General features: G+C 37.9%; 1 protein-coding gene across 2 annotated transcripts in view; it reads right to left on the bottom strand.

Annotated features, from left to right (window-relative positions):
• Positions 1–15,045, bottom strand: part of AGPS (alkylglycerone phosphate synthase) — a 150,663-nt gene that overhangs the window by 21,801 nt on the left and 113,817 nt on the right. For both annotated transcript variants that reach the window (XM_058713031.1, XM_058713040.1), the window contains exons 15-17: positions 14,050–14,119; positions 11,641–11,702; positions 233–322 (exon numbers count right to left, since the gene is read on the bottom strand). In XM_058713031.1, coding sequence (XP_058569014.1) covers positions 233–322; positions 11,641–11,702; positions 14,050–14,119 — 222 coding nt within the window. The remainder of the gene's footprint in view (positions 1–232; positions 323–11,640; positions 11,703–14,049; positions 14,120–15,045) is intronic.

A 15,045-nucleotide genomic window follows, 5' to 3' on the forward strand; every position in this document is an offset into this window, starting at 1 on the left:
GTAGAACGCTCACTTATGGAAGGGCTCACTCCTAAAGGGCTCAGGACTGCTCTAAAACCCTAGTGGCACAATCCTAAGAAGGTGGCAAAAGTGAAGTTTAGAAAAGGAAGCTTGCTAAATGGAACAGACTGAAGCTATTCCTCTGGTGGCGAATTACATTTCTCCATTAATTAAAATATGCTTTCCCCCCCGGAATAAGCAGTAAAAGAGCAACAACAACAAAAAACCTCACCTGCATGTAGAAAGAGGAGCAAACTGAACACCCTTCTCTTTGCATTCCCTTGTTATTCGTTCTTTTACATTTCTACAGAGATCCACAACCCTAGAAAACAAAATTGAATACAATATTAAGTTTTCAAATAAATTACAAAATTCTAACAAATGCTAGTTTATCTGGCATCCTTCAAGTCAGGAATTCTAAGAAACTTTCATACTTATTCCGTCAAGAATGAACAAGAGCGTTGATCATTCAAATTGAGTCTTCCATTCATAGCTTTAAAGGGGCAAAGTTCTCCCTTTCTTTGCCATAGAAAAGACAGAAGTCAGAAGAGCACACTCAAGCTTCCTGAAGGCAGTTTCCTACACTTAGGTAAACCCAATTTCAAAATAAATTTATCACAAGATTTTAAAAGCTGCTTTTTTTTTTTAATTTGTTTTTTTTAACGTTTTATTTATTTTTGAGACAGAGAGAGCATGAACGGGGCAGGGGCAGAGAGAGAGGGAGACACAGAATCGGAAGCAGGCTCCAGGCTCCGAGCCATCAGCCCAGAGGCTGACGCGGGGCTCGAACTCACGGACCGCGAGATCGTGACCTGAGCTGAAGTCGGACGCTTAACCGACTGAGCCACCCAGGCGCCCCAAAAAGCTTTTTTAAAAAGCTATAATGAACAGGTTAATGAAAATTCAATTCTGGGTTTACAGGAATATCAATCTGTGTCCATGTCTAAGATATTTCCCTTAATATAATTTAGTCAATAATCATGAGGTTATACCAAATGTTCAATAGCCTTTTGTGAAGCTCTGAGCTAAAATCTACTTTAACAAAGACTTACTGGATGTTAACTGGATGTCAGCAATGTATAAAGCTGTGCTAGACTGGTATTAAGAGTCAGTGAAAACAGATAAGTAAGAAATAGTTCATAAAGGGAATGGGGGGATTGATAATATTTAATAATATTAATACTTTTTCTATCTTTTAAATAAATTTTTATTTGAAATAATTTTATTATTTTTAAAATTTTTTAATGTTTATTTATTTTTTTGAGAAAGAGCATGAGTGGGGGAGGGGCAAAGACAGAGGAAGACACAGAATCTGAACCAGGCTCCAAATTCTGAGCTGTCAGCACAGAGCCTGACGCAGGGCTCCAACTAACAGACTGGAAGATCATGACCTGAGCCAAAGTCAGACGCTCAACCGACTGAGCCACCCAGGCTCCCCTTGAAATAATTTTAGATACAGAAAGTCACAAAGACAGTCAAAGTGTTCCTCTTTCCCTGGTTTCCTCTAATGTTAATATATAACCATGACAGATTTGTCAAAACTAAGAAACTGACTTCAGGACATCACTATTAACTAGAACACTTTATTTATATTTCACCACTTAATTTTGACTCCAAGATACCACTGTTTTAAAATATAAAGGCATCTGATTTCTTTTCTTTAGTTTTTTTTTTTTTAATATATGAAATTTACTGTCAAATTGGTTTCCATACAACACCCAGTGCTCATCCCAAAAGGTGCCCTCCTCAATACCCATCACCCACCCTGCCCTCCCTCCCACCCCCCATCAACCCTCAGTTTGTTCTCAGTTTTTAACAGTCTCTTATGCTTTGGCTCTCTCCCACTCTAACCTCTTTTTTATTTTTTTTCCTTCCCCTCCCCCATGGGTTTCTGTTACGTTTCTCAGGATCCACATAAGAGTGAAACCATATGGTATCTGTCTTTCTCTGTATGGCTTATTTCACTTAGCATCACACTCTCCAGTTCCATCCACGTTGCTACAAAGGGCCATATTTCGTTCTTTCTCATTGCCATGTAGTACTCCATTGTGTATATAAACCACAATTTCTTTATCCATTCATCAGCTGATGGACATTTAGGCTCTTTCCATAATTTGGCTATTGTTGAGAGTGCTGCTATAAACATTGGGGTACAAGTGCCCCTATGCATCAGTATTCCTGTATCCCTTGGATAAATTCATAGCAGTGCTATTTCTGGGTCATAGGGTAGGTCTATTTTTAATTTTCTGAGGAACCTCCACACTGCTTTCCAGAGCAGCCGCACCAATTTGCATTCCCACCAACAGTGCAAGAGGGTTCCTGTTTCTCCACATCCTCTCCAGCATCTATAGTCTCCTGATTTCTTCATTTTGGCCACTCTGACTGGCGTGAGGTGGTATCTGAGTGTGGTTTTGATTTGTATTTCCCTGATAAGGAGCGACGTTGAACATCTTTTCATGTGCCTGTTGGCCATCCGGATGTCTTCTTTAGAGAAGTGTCTATTCATGTTTTCTGCCCATTTCTTCACTGGGTTATTTGTTTTTCGGGTGTGGAGTTTGATGAGCTCTTTATAGATTTTGGATACTAGCCCTTTGTCCGATGTGTCATTTGCAAATATCTTTTCCCATTCCGTTGGTTGCCTTTTAGTTTTGTTGGTTGTTTCCTTTGCTGTGCAGAAGCTTTTTATCTTCATAAGGTCCCAGTAATTCACTTTTGCTTTTAATTCCCTTGCCTTTGGGGATGTGCCGAGTAAGAGATTGCTACGGCTGAGGTCAGAGAGGTCTTTTCCTGCTTTCTCCTCTAAGGTTTTGATGGTTTCCTGTCTCACATTCAGGTCCTTTATCCATTTTGAGTTTATTTTTGTGAATGGTGTGAGAAAGTGGTCTAGTTTCAACCTTCTGCATGTTGCTGTCCAGTTCTCCCAGCACCATTTGTTAAAGAGACTGTCTTTTTTCCATTGGATGTTCTTTCCTGCTTTGTCAAAGATGAGTTGGCCATACGTTTGTGGGTCTAGTTCTGGGGTTTCTATTCTATTCCATTGGTCTATGTGTCTGTTTTTATGCCAATACCATGCTGTCTTGATGATGACAGCTTTGTAGTAGAGGCTAAAGTCTGGGATTGTGATGCCTCCTGCTTTGGTCTTCTTCTTCAAAATTACTTTGGCTATTCGGGGCCTTTTGTGGTTCCATATGAATTTTAGGACTGCTTGTTCTAGTTTCGAGAAGAATGCTGGTGCAATTTTGATTGGGATTGCATTGAATGTGTAGATAGCTTTGGGTAGTATTGACATTTTGACAATATTTATTCTTCCAATCCATGAGCAGGGAATGTCTTTCCATTTCTTTACATCTTCTTCAATTACCTGCATAAGCTTTCTATAGTTTTCAGCATACAGATCTTTTACATCTTTGGTTAGATTTATTCCTAGGTATTTTAGGCTTCTTGGTGCAATTGTGAATGGGATCAGTTTCTTCATTTGTCTTTCTGTTGCTTCATTGTTAGTGTATAAGAATGCAACTGATTTCTGCACATTGATTTTGTATCCTGCAACTTTGCTGAATTCATGTATCAGTTCTAGCAGACTTTTGGTGGAGTCTATCGGATTTTCCATGTATAATATCATGTCATCTGCAAAAAGCGAAAGCTTGACTTCATCTTTGCCAATTTTGATGCCTTTGATTTCCTTTTGTTGTCTGATTGCTGATGCTAGAACTTCCAGCACTATATTAAACAGCAGCGGTGAGAGTGGGCATCCCTGTCGTGTTCCTGATCTCAGGGAAAAAGCTCTCAGTTTTTCCCCATTGAGGATGATGTTAGCTGTGGGCTTTTCATAAATGGCCTTTATGATCTTTAAGTATGTTCCTTCTATCCCGACTTTCTCAAGGGTTTTTATTAAGAAAGGGTGCTGGATTTTGTCAAAGGCCTTTTCTGCATCAATTGACAGGATCATATGGTTCTTCTCTTTTTTTTTTGTTAATGTGATGTATCACGTTGATCGATTTGCGAATGTTGAACCAGCCCTGCATCCCAGGAATGAATCCCACTTGATCATGGTGAATAATTCTTTTTATATGCTGTTGAATTCCATTTGCTAGTATCTTATTGAGAATTTTTGCATCCATATTCATCAGAGATATTGGCCTGTAGTTCTCCTTTTTTACTTGGTCTTTGTCTGGTTTAGGAATCAAAGTAATACTGGCTTCATAGAATGAGTCTGGAAGTTTTCCTTCCCTTTCTATTTCTTGGAATAGCTTGAGAAGGATAGGTATTATCTCTGCTTTAAACGTCTGGTAGAACTCCCCTGGGAAGCCATCTGGTCCTGGACTCTTATTTGCTGGGAGATTTTTGATAACCGATTCAATTTCTTCGCTGGTTATGGGTCTGTTCAAGCTTTCTATTTCCTCCTGATTGAGTTTTGGAAGAGTGCGTGTTTAGGAATTTGTCCATTTCTTCCAGGTTGTCCAATTTGTTGGCATATAATTTTTCATAGTATTCCCTGATAATTGTTTGTATCTCGGAGGGATTGGTTGTAATAATTCCATTTTCATTCATGATTTTATCTATTTGGGTCATCTCCCTTTTCTTTTTGAGAAGCCTGGCTAGAGGTTTGTCAATTTTGTTTATTTTTTCAAAAAACCAACTCTTGGTTTCGTTGATCTGCTCTACAGTTTTTTTAGATTCTATATTGTTTATTTCTGCTCTGATCTTTATGATTTCTCTTCTTCTGCTGGGTTTAAGCTGCCTTTGCTGTTCTGCTTCTATTTCCTTTAGGTGTGCTGTTAGATTTTGTATTTGAGATTTTTCTTGTTTCTTGAAATAGGCCTGGATTGCAATGTATTTTCCTCTCAGGACTGCCTTCGCTGCGCCCCAAAGCGTTTGGATTGTTGTATTTTCATTTTCGTTTGTTTCCATATATTTTTTAATTTCTTCTCTAATTGCCTGGTTGACCCACTCATTCGTGAGTAGGGTGTTCTTTAACCTCCATGCTTTTGGAGGTTTTCCAGACTTTTTCCTGTGGTTGATTTCAAGCTTCATAGCATTGTGGTCTGAAAGTATGCATGGTATAATTTCAGTTCTTGTAAACTTATGAAGGGCTGTTTTGTGACCCAGTATATGATCTATCTTGGAGAATGTTCCATGTGCACTCGAGAAGAAAGTATATTCTGTTGCTTTGGGATGCAGAGTTCTAAATATATCTGTCAAGTCCATCTGATCCAATGTATCATTCAGGGCCCTTGTTTCTTTATTGATTGTGTGTCTAGATGATCTATCCATTTCTGTAAGTGGGGTGTTAAAGTCCCCTGCAATGACCACATTCTTATCAATAAGGTTGCTTATGTTTATGAGTAATTGTTTTATATATCTGGGGGCTCCGGTATTCGGCGCATAGACATTTATAACTGTTAGCTCTTCCTGATGGATAGACCCTGTAATTATTATATAATGCCCTTCTTCATCTCTTGTTACAGCCTTTAATTTAAAGTCTAGTTTGTCTGATATAAGTATGGCTACTCCAGCTTTCTTTTGGCTTCCAGTAGCATGATAAATAGTTCTCCATCCCCTCACTCTCAATCTAAAGGTGTCCTCAGATCTAAAATGAGTCTCTTGTAGACAGCAAATAGATGGGTCTTGTTTTTTTATCCATTCTGATACCCTATGTCTTTTGGTTGGCGCATTTAATCCATTTACATTCAGTGTTATTATAGAAAGATACGGGTTTAGAGTCATTGTGATGTCTGTATGTTTTATGCTTGTAGCGATGTCTCTGGTACTTTGTCTCACAGGATCCCCCTTAGGATCTCTTGTAGGGCTGGTTTAGTGGTGACAAATTCCTTCAGTTTTTGTTTGTTTGGGAAGACCTTTAGCTCTCCTTCTATTCTAAATGACAGACTTGCTGGATAAAGGATTCTCGGCTGCATATTTTTTTCTGTTCAGCACATTGAAGATCTCGTGCCAATCCTTTCTGGCCTGCCAAGTTTCAAAAGACAGATCAGTCACGAGTCTTATAGGTCTCCCTTTATATGTTGGGGCATGTTTATCCCTTGCTGCTTTCAGAATTTTCTCTTTATCCTTGTATTTTGCCAGTTTCACTATGATATGTCGTGCAGAAGATCGATTCAAGTTATGTCTGAAGGGAGTTCTCTGTGCCTCTTGGATTTCAATGCCTTTTTCCTTCCCCAGGTCAGGGAAGTCCTCAGCTATTATTTCTTCAAGTTCCCCTTCAGCACCTTTCCCTCTCTCTTCCTCCTCTGGGATACCAATTATGTGTATATTATTTCTTTTTAGTGTATCACTTAGTTCTCTAATTTTTCCCTCATACTCCTGGATTTTTTTACCTTTTTCTCAGCTTCCTCTTTCTCCATAACTTTATCTTCTAGTTCACCTATTCTCTCCTCTGCCTCTTCAATCCGAGCCATCGTCATTTCCATTTTGTTTTGCATTTCGTTTAAAGCGTTTTTCAGCTCCTCGTGACTGTTCCTTAGTCCCTTGATCTCTGTAGCAAGAGATTCTCGGCTGTCCTCTATACTGTTTTCAAGCCCAGCGATTAATTTTATGACTATTATTCTAAATTCACTTTCTGTTATATTATTTAAATCCTTTTTGATCAGTTCATTAGCTGTTGTTATATCCTGGAGATTCTTCTGAGGGGAATTCTTCCGTTTGGTCATTTTGGATAGTCCCTGGAGTGGTGAGGACCTGCAGGGCACTTCCCCCGTGCTGTGGTGTATAACTGGAGTTGGTGGGCGGAGCCGCAGTCAGACCTGATGTCTGCCCCCAGCCCACCACTGGGGCCACAGTCAGACTGGTGTGTGCCTTCTCTTCCCCTCTCCTAGGGGCGGGATTCACTGTGGGGTGGCGTGGCCCGTCTGGGCTACTTGCACACTGCCAGGCTTGTGTTGCTGGGGATCTGCCGTATTAGCTGGGGTGGGTAGGCAAGGTGCACGGGGGCAGGAGGGGCAGGCTTAGCTCGCTTCTCCTTAGGTGATCCACTTCAGGAGGGGCCCTGTGGCAGCGGGAGAGAGTCAGATCCGCTGCCGGAGGGTTGGCTCCGCAGAAGCACAGAGTTGGGTGTTTGCACGGAGCGAGCAAGTTCCCTGGCAGGAACTGGTTCCCTTTGGGATTTTGGCTGGGGGATGGGCGGGGGAGATGGCGCTGGCGAGCGCCTTTGTTCCCCGCCAAGCTGAGCTCTGCCGTCCGGGGGCTCAGCAGCTCTCCCTCCCTTTGTCCTCCAGCCTTCCTGCTTTCTGAGCAGAGCTGTTAACTTATGACCTCCCAGACGCTAAGTCGCGCTTGCTGTCGGAACACAGTCCTTCCGGCCCCTCCGCTTTTGCCAGCCAGACTCGGGGGCTCTGCTTGGCCGGCAAGCCGCCCCTCCGCCCCAGCTCCCTCCCGCCAGTCCCTGGAGCGCGCACCGCCTCGCCGCCCTTCCTCCCCTCTTCCGTGGGCCTCTCGTCTGCGCTTGGCTCCGGAGACTCCGTTCTGCTAATCCTCTGGCGGTTTTCTGGGTTCCTAAGGCAGGTGTAGGTGGAATCTAAGTGATCAGCAGGATGCGCGGTGAGCCCAGCGTCCTCCTACGCCGCCATCTTCCCCAGAATCTCTTTTGTTTAGTTTTTGATATAATTTTTAAGGCCCTAGTTTGGAGTGCAAGAGATCTAATAGTGATGCATTCATACTTTGGGAACATGCTCAGGAAAAAGTTCTAAAATGGAAAACAGATGTCAATCAGAGCTTCTAGGTTGGAGATGGAGAGACAAAAGATTTGGCTGACAAAAGATTAATCTATTTTTTAATGTGAGCCGTAATATTTTGTTATTACTGTATTTTGTTTCATTTGGAAAATAAAACTCCTAAGGGACATATAAGCCATCTTATTCTTCAATAAACATCCTGACAACATACTGACGCTGATTCTGTGTTTCAAATCTTAGTCTGTTTAGAATCAGGAGAATGGAAAAGGTAACAAAGAAGCACAAAAGACTGGGCCATCTCTAGTCTAAAGACTGATTTGACTGTGTGAGAGCCAATTTGATAAAAACCATAACATTTACATGGATTATGCTTTATAAAACACATTAAAGTTATCCATATTTCCAATAAGAACAAAGAATATATGGTTAAAATATAAATACGGAAAGGGGTTTAATGGTTTGTTAGCTATTTTATTAGCATGTCAAATTTTATTTTTTTAATATATGTGTCTGAAAGTTTTATAAATTCTAATTTTACAAAACAATTCTCTTCAGTTAAATTGTGCTTAATTCTATGAGAGTGTAGACAAATACAATTTATCAGTGTTATTTATGCCTCACCTATGAAATGGGTAAGGATGCATGTTTTTAAAATATCTCCTACTAAAGTATTTAGATTATTGGAATTTATTGTGTCTTTATTTTGAAAATCCAACTTGTAAAACAAATACTTTAAACACAAATAAAACCTACTAGGTAAGCTTTAATAGCTACAGGGATTAATGAATATTATAAATTTATAAATAAGTTCTTTATCATGACTCTAGAAAGTGGAATTTAAGTGCTACATAATAATATATGATAATTTACAGTAATAATGAGGAGGAGATGGGACAAATAACATGACCAAATGGTTAAAACCCTTAATAGGATACTTTCTAGAAATGATTTGTACAGAGGATGTTCTTTTTTTCTCAATTTTTTTTACTTGAGAGAGAGAGAGAGAGAGAGAGAGAGAGGGAGGGAGGGAGAGAGAGGGAGAGAGAGGGAGGGACTGGGGGAGAGGGGCAGAAGGAGAGAGAGAATCTTAAGTAGTCTCTATGCTCAGCACAGAGCCCAGTGCAGGGCTCTGGTCATGGCCATGGGATCACGACTTGAGCCGAAATCAAGAGCTGAATGCTTAACTGACTTCAGACACCCAGGTGCCCCCAGAGGGGAGTTCTTGAAGTATTCTGGCATAGAACTTGTACGAAAGCCAACACAGTCCACTTGGACCAATCATTCTATGTAAGATAAACATAACTGTGTATACATTTAACTTTTCACCTGACCTATTGGCAAATTTAACCCTGTTGACTATTTCCTACTTGAAAAAATTTTTCCTGGGCTTCTTTCACATCACTGGTTTTCCTCCAAATCCTCTAGATATTATTCTCTTTTTCTAGCTCTTGTTTGTATCTCCAAACAAAATAAATTTTGGGGTTCTCTGGACTTCTTTCTTAGGTCCTCTTTTTTTTCTTCATCCATACTAGCTATAAGGGTTTGTATCTACTCCCTTGGTTTTAATCACAAGCCTCATGCTAATGTCTCCAAAATCTTTAAATCTCCAATTCAGACTGTTTAGACAGCTATTTTTTTTTTTTTTAAATTTTTTTAACGTTTATTTATTTTTGAGACAGAGAGGGACAGAGCATGAACGGGGGAGGGTCAGAGAGAGGGAGACACAGAATCCGAAACAGGCTCCGGGCTCCGAGCTGTCAGCACAGGGGCCCAATGCGGGGCTCGAACTCACAGACCGCGAGATCGTGACCCGAGCCGAAGTCGGCGCTCAACCGACTGAGCCACCCAGGCGCCCCTAGACAGCTATTTTTATAGGCTACATTCTTACATTATTCCCAAGTTCATTCATAGGAGTCTATTCAGAATATTCATTGTGCACTCAACAGATACAGTTATTTTGGTAGGACTACTGAGAAATACACAAAAACTAGTAAGGCAAATAACCCCTTAAGAGACTTATACATGAAAAGGCTAAGCAACCTAATAACGTGTGAGACTTGAAGACTCTGACTCCATGGGTTTCTGCTAAACATGGTCTCTACCTAGGTAAATGTTAGAGAGAAAAAACAATTTGTTAAATGGGTAACAAGTAAAGTTTCTATCAGGAATGTAGCTGCTTTCCATTCATTTTATTTATGAAAACTTTAGCTGATGAAGTTGTTTTAATTGAAAAGAAACCAAATATATAACCTGTATAAAACAGTCAGATGTCAGTAAGTTGATAACTTTTTTTCTTTACAAGATTTATCCCCTTGTTAAAATTTAGTTACCAAAAATTGTGAATAACAGATTGATACTATAAACTGTTGTTTTACAATGCATGGAATATGAACATCAATGCACCAAAAGTCATAACCCATAGTAGACAAAGAATGAATGCAGAAAGTAAAAAGTCCTCTGGGGAAGGGAAAAAAAGAGTTAGGGTAGAACAAAAATGTTAAGATATGTAATATCTAAAAGGTAGATTCATGGAAATTTGTCATGTACTTTATTATTGATTTAATTTGTAAATTTTATAAAGAAAACATAAAATGTAAGGCATACTAGAATAAAAATGTACTAACAATCTTAACAGTTTTTATTACTGAGTTAACTCATGAGTCCATTTAAAAAAAAAATTTTTTTTAACGTTTATTTATTTTTGAGACAGAGAGAGAGAGACAGAGCACGAATGGGGGAGGGTCAAAGAGAGGGAGACACAGAATCTGAAACAGGCTCCAGGCTCTGAGCTGTCAGCACAGAGCCCAACGCGGGGCTCGAACTCAGGGACCGCAAGATCACGCCCTGAGCTAAAGTCGGATGCGTAACCGACTGAGCCACCCAGGCGCCCCTCATGAGTCCTTTTTTTTTTTTAATTTTTTTTTTTAACGTTTATTTATTTTTGAGACAGAGAGAGAGACAGAGCATGAACGGGGGAGGGTCAGAGAGAGGGAGACACAGAATCCGAAACAGGCTCCAGGCTCCGAGCTGTCAGCACAGAGCCCGACGCGGGGCTCGAACTCACAGACCGTGAGATCACGACCTGAGCCGAAGTCGGCCACTTAACCGACTGAGCCACCCAGGCGCCCCAAGTCCATTTTTTTTTTTTTTAACGTTTATTTATTTTTGAGACAGAGAGAGACAGAGCATGAACAGGGGAGGAGCAGAGAGAGAGGGAGACACAGAATCCGAAACAGGCTCCAGGCTCCGAGCTATCAGCACAGAGCCCGACGTGGGGCTCGAACTCACAGACCGTGAGATCATGACCTGAGCCGAAGTCTGACGCTTAACCAACCGAGCCACCCAGGCGCCCCACCCCAAGTCCATTTTTAATAAAACCACTTCACATTTCCTCATCGGTTTTTATTATTAATTCCCTAACCAATATTTGTATACCAACATTTGTGTATATGTGTATGTGCATAACATAAAAATAGAAACTATACATAATATCTTAAGTTGGATTTCTTTTAGAAATCTCTTAAATGCAAGTTAAGATCTTGCTTAATAGTAACCATCCAAAATCAAAAGCTAAATCATATATTACAAAAGAAGTTTAACACTGGTTTTATAATTTTGGGGGATGTTCTAGAGAACCTTCAAGCATATTAAGCACTTAAGAATTTAAATCAAAGCTAATAAAACTATAGACTGACACTTAAGTGCTCACTAAGATTCTTTAAAATATAGACTTCAATAACACCTTCCTTCTATGGGACATGGACAAATCTGTCTAAATAAAAAAAAAAAAGCTGGCAAATATGACATTCTGATGAAGGTGTTAATATAAATAAAAGTGATCACCTTGTTTCAATGTTTCTTTATAAAATTTTTAAAATTTGTATATTTGTGCAAAGATATATTATTTCAACAACTCCTATAGCATAATATGAGACATTTTATTATATTTTACCTGTCCCAAGGAGCAGAAGTCTCAAAAGACTCTCCTAATACATAGTATTCCAAACCCAAGTCCTATTAAAAAAAAGACACAAAAATCAAGAAATTACAACAGATGCAGAAGAATCAAGAATACTGTCATATTGTAAATTTCATATATTAAAAAATAAATTAATTAATTAATTAAAAAAAAAACTGAGAACAAACTGACGGTTGATGGGGGGTGGGAGAGAGGGGAGTGTGGGTGAGGGGTATTGAGGAGGGCATCTGTTGGGATGAGCACTGGGTGTTGTATGGAAACCAATTTGACAATAAATTTCATATTAAAAAAAAAAAAAAAAGAATACTGTCATATTGTTAGTATTTCACATAATTGTTAATATCACATGTTTCTAATTTAACCTCCACTGTTCTTTACTCTCCACCCCATAAAAGCAATGGAAAGTGGCCCTGAGTGTGAGCTACAACCTCCAGGAGGACAGGAACTTTGTCTTGTTCTCTTTTGTACCCCTGGCACCAGGCAGTGTGCCTGATACATGGCAGGAACTCAAATATTTCTCCAAGGAATGGAGCCTCTGAGAACTGTCTATGTACATGTAGAGGATACTAGCAGAACAGATTTTTTTTGGAGCCTAAATAGTAAATTAAACAACACTCAAAAGTGGTCATCAGGATGGAAGGACCAGGGCAGCAGGAAAGTAGGAGCAGGGGGGACTAAAGGAAGAAGGTAGATCTCCCTTTCCTGAAATCAACTTTTCTTTAAAAAACAAATTAGAAAATATAGTGCCTCTCTTTGTAGTAACTAAATAAGATAGGATATCTGGAAGCACTTCTGCTAGGAAAATATGTTTTATAACACATAAGATATAATGCTTATATGATAAGTAACTTATAATACCCAGAATACAATTCTGTTTTAATATCAAAACTGGAAAGAGCAATTCATAAGCCACCAGAGATGCAAAGATAGAAAGAATATTTTATAAGCAGAAAAATCAATAAATGTTAAGTTTTCACTTCTAGTAAAATGATTCACTTCAACTCTACCACTGGTTGGCAGGAAAAATCCCCAAATAACTGATCTAAAATGCGTTGCTTTTTTTCTTGTGCATTCATTTACGCAGTAAACACATATGTGGTGACAAAGGTATTAAGCACTGGGAAAATAAAAAATAAAACAATCCCTCCCATCTCAATACTGCTTCTGATTCAGTTTTAACAGTGTGTAAGCTGTATTTGTTACAGTTACACATCATTTTCTAGAATTCTGAATTTAGTAATATGGGAAAATGGTCAATATACTTAGAAAATGCTCAACAAACAAAAACTTGTGGATAACCAAAATGCTTACTATGGGAGACCCTGGGGTAGTAACAGTCTATGGAGGTAAACATTATTATAAGACCTAAAATCATCTATTACTTTTCATGATCTGTAAATCTCTTAATTACAATTTTTAACATAGCAAACAAGCAATAAATGTAATTTCCCTTATCAGCGTGGGGGAATGGAGTGCCCAGAAAAATGCATATGCTTCAAATTCACTGCAACCTAAAATTTAGATCTTACCTAAAATTAGTTTTGAAATAAGAATACAATTTAAGCTTTCTAGAGAAGTAAAAACAAGTTTTATATAAATTTATGTAAGTATTTCCTTCAGAACAATTTCCAAGTGAAAAATTAGAAAATGCGGTATTTGGGAAAGTCAAATTCTCAATAGGATATCTGAGAACTCATGTTTTAAAATAAGACCTTTCAAATTACATAAACAAGCAATATTTAAAAAATATAACCCTAACAATAGCAGAAAACAACTAAGAAACCTGAGTTTATTACAGCCAAAGTAGAAAAACAAAATAAGTAAATAAACTTTTGAAAGAATACTTTCATATCAACAAGTATAGTAGACTCTTGGACTAATAAAGTTTCTCACAAGTAGAAAATGTGGAATTAGAAAAACTTTAGAGCCCAAATACAGACAAATTATTTCTTTAATTCTACATAGTAATCATCACCAGTGAACCAACTACTACTTAGAATCAAGTTAAATACCAATTTTTAATGAGTTAAAGAAAGATTATACATATTTAAAACTTGATTATGAACCAAGTAAGAAATGGTGCTAAATAAGACAGCTCGATTCTAACCAAGCAATGTTAGGAATGGCATATTCAACTTCCAGATAGAGAAAGTCACCATTCTTTTAAAGAGGAGAATGATCTATATAATCTTCAAATTCCTCAAAAGCAATATATGGAAGATTTAATTGGGATTCTGAAGGTTTGTAGCTAGTCCTACATTCATGTCAAATGATGTGCTACCTCATACTAGGTTAAAACTTAAGAAAATAATTTTATTCATTCAAAGTAAGAAAAAGGATTATTTGCAATATAAACTGACAAGGAAATATGAGATAACTTACTCGAATATACGCAATGACATAGGTCAGCAAATAACCTCTCTGTCCATTATCTTCTCCAATTGCCAACCCACTGTAATTAAAGAACAAACTGTTAATATATTTCATACGTATTTATGAAAAATATACAAAAATAACCAAACTAATATAATACCTCAAGGTAACTGTTTAACAGATTAACAAATATTACACTGCATCTCATTTTTATTGTAATCTAATTTATCAGAAATATATCAAAGAGTTGTCAAAAGAATAAATTGGAGAACAAAAACCTAAAGATACTTTTAATATTTCAGTTTGGTCATTAATTTCAAACTTGCATCCATCAAACTAACAAAACTGACTCATGAACTCAACTACTTCTACCAACATTGACAAAAGTACAGAGAATTAGCCATGAGAAACAAGCTTAAGTAAACTTTAATAATCTTTACAAGCATAACAAGATACTTAAAATACTTATTTTATTCATATATTTTATCCATATATTCATGTGTTACTGTAGCCCTATTCATATTTAAAGATGTATAATGATTGACTATATCTTCCAAATACCAAGAAGTTTTCTGAATACCTGGGTACATAGTATATGAAATATTAGAAACACTGTTTATTTTATGAAAATATGAAGAGTATGACAAAACATACTTACACAGAAATATTAAAGTTTATGAAGCAGCATACAGATAAGTACCAGACAAACAGGTAAGGTTTTATTACTATGAACACATCAACTATCCATTTCAATTTGAAAGTAGTTTTATCCACAGAAATTATATTTGGTGATCTAATTAGAACTAATCCCATATAACATATAATTCAGTCCAAGCACTTTGCTTTGTGAAAGTCACTCTTATGTTAAAAGACTAAAAATGATTATGGATTTTACTACCTTCAGTAAAGAGCTTTTTAAAAAATTTTTTTTAACGTTTTATTTATTTTTGAGACAGAGAGAGACAGAGCATGAACGGGGGAGGGTCAGAGAGAGAGGGAGACACA

Source organism: Neofelis nebulosa, chromosome 2, assembly GCF_028018385.1.
Source record: "Neofelis nebulosa isolate mNeoNeb1 chromosome 2, mNeoNeb1.pri, whole genome shotgun sequence".
NCBI classification, from domain to species: Eukaryota; Metazoa; Chordata; class Mammalia; order Carnivora; family Felidae; genus Neofelis; species Neofelis nebulosa.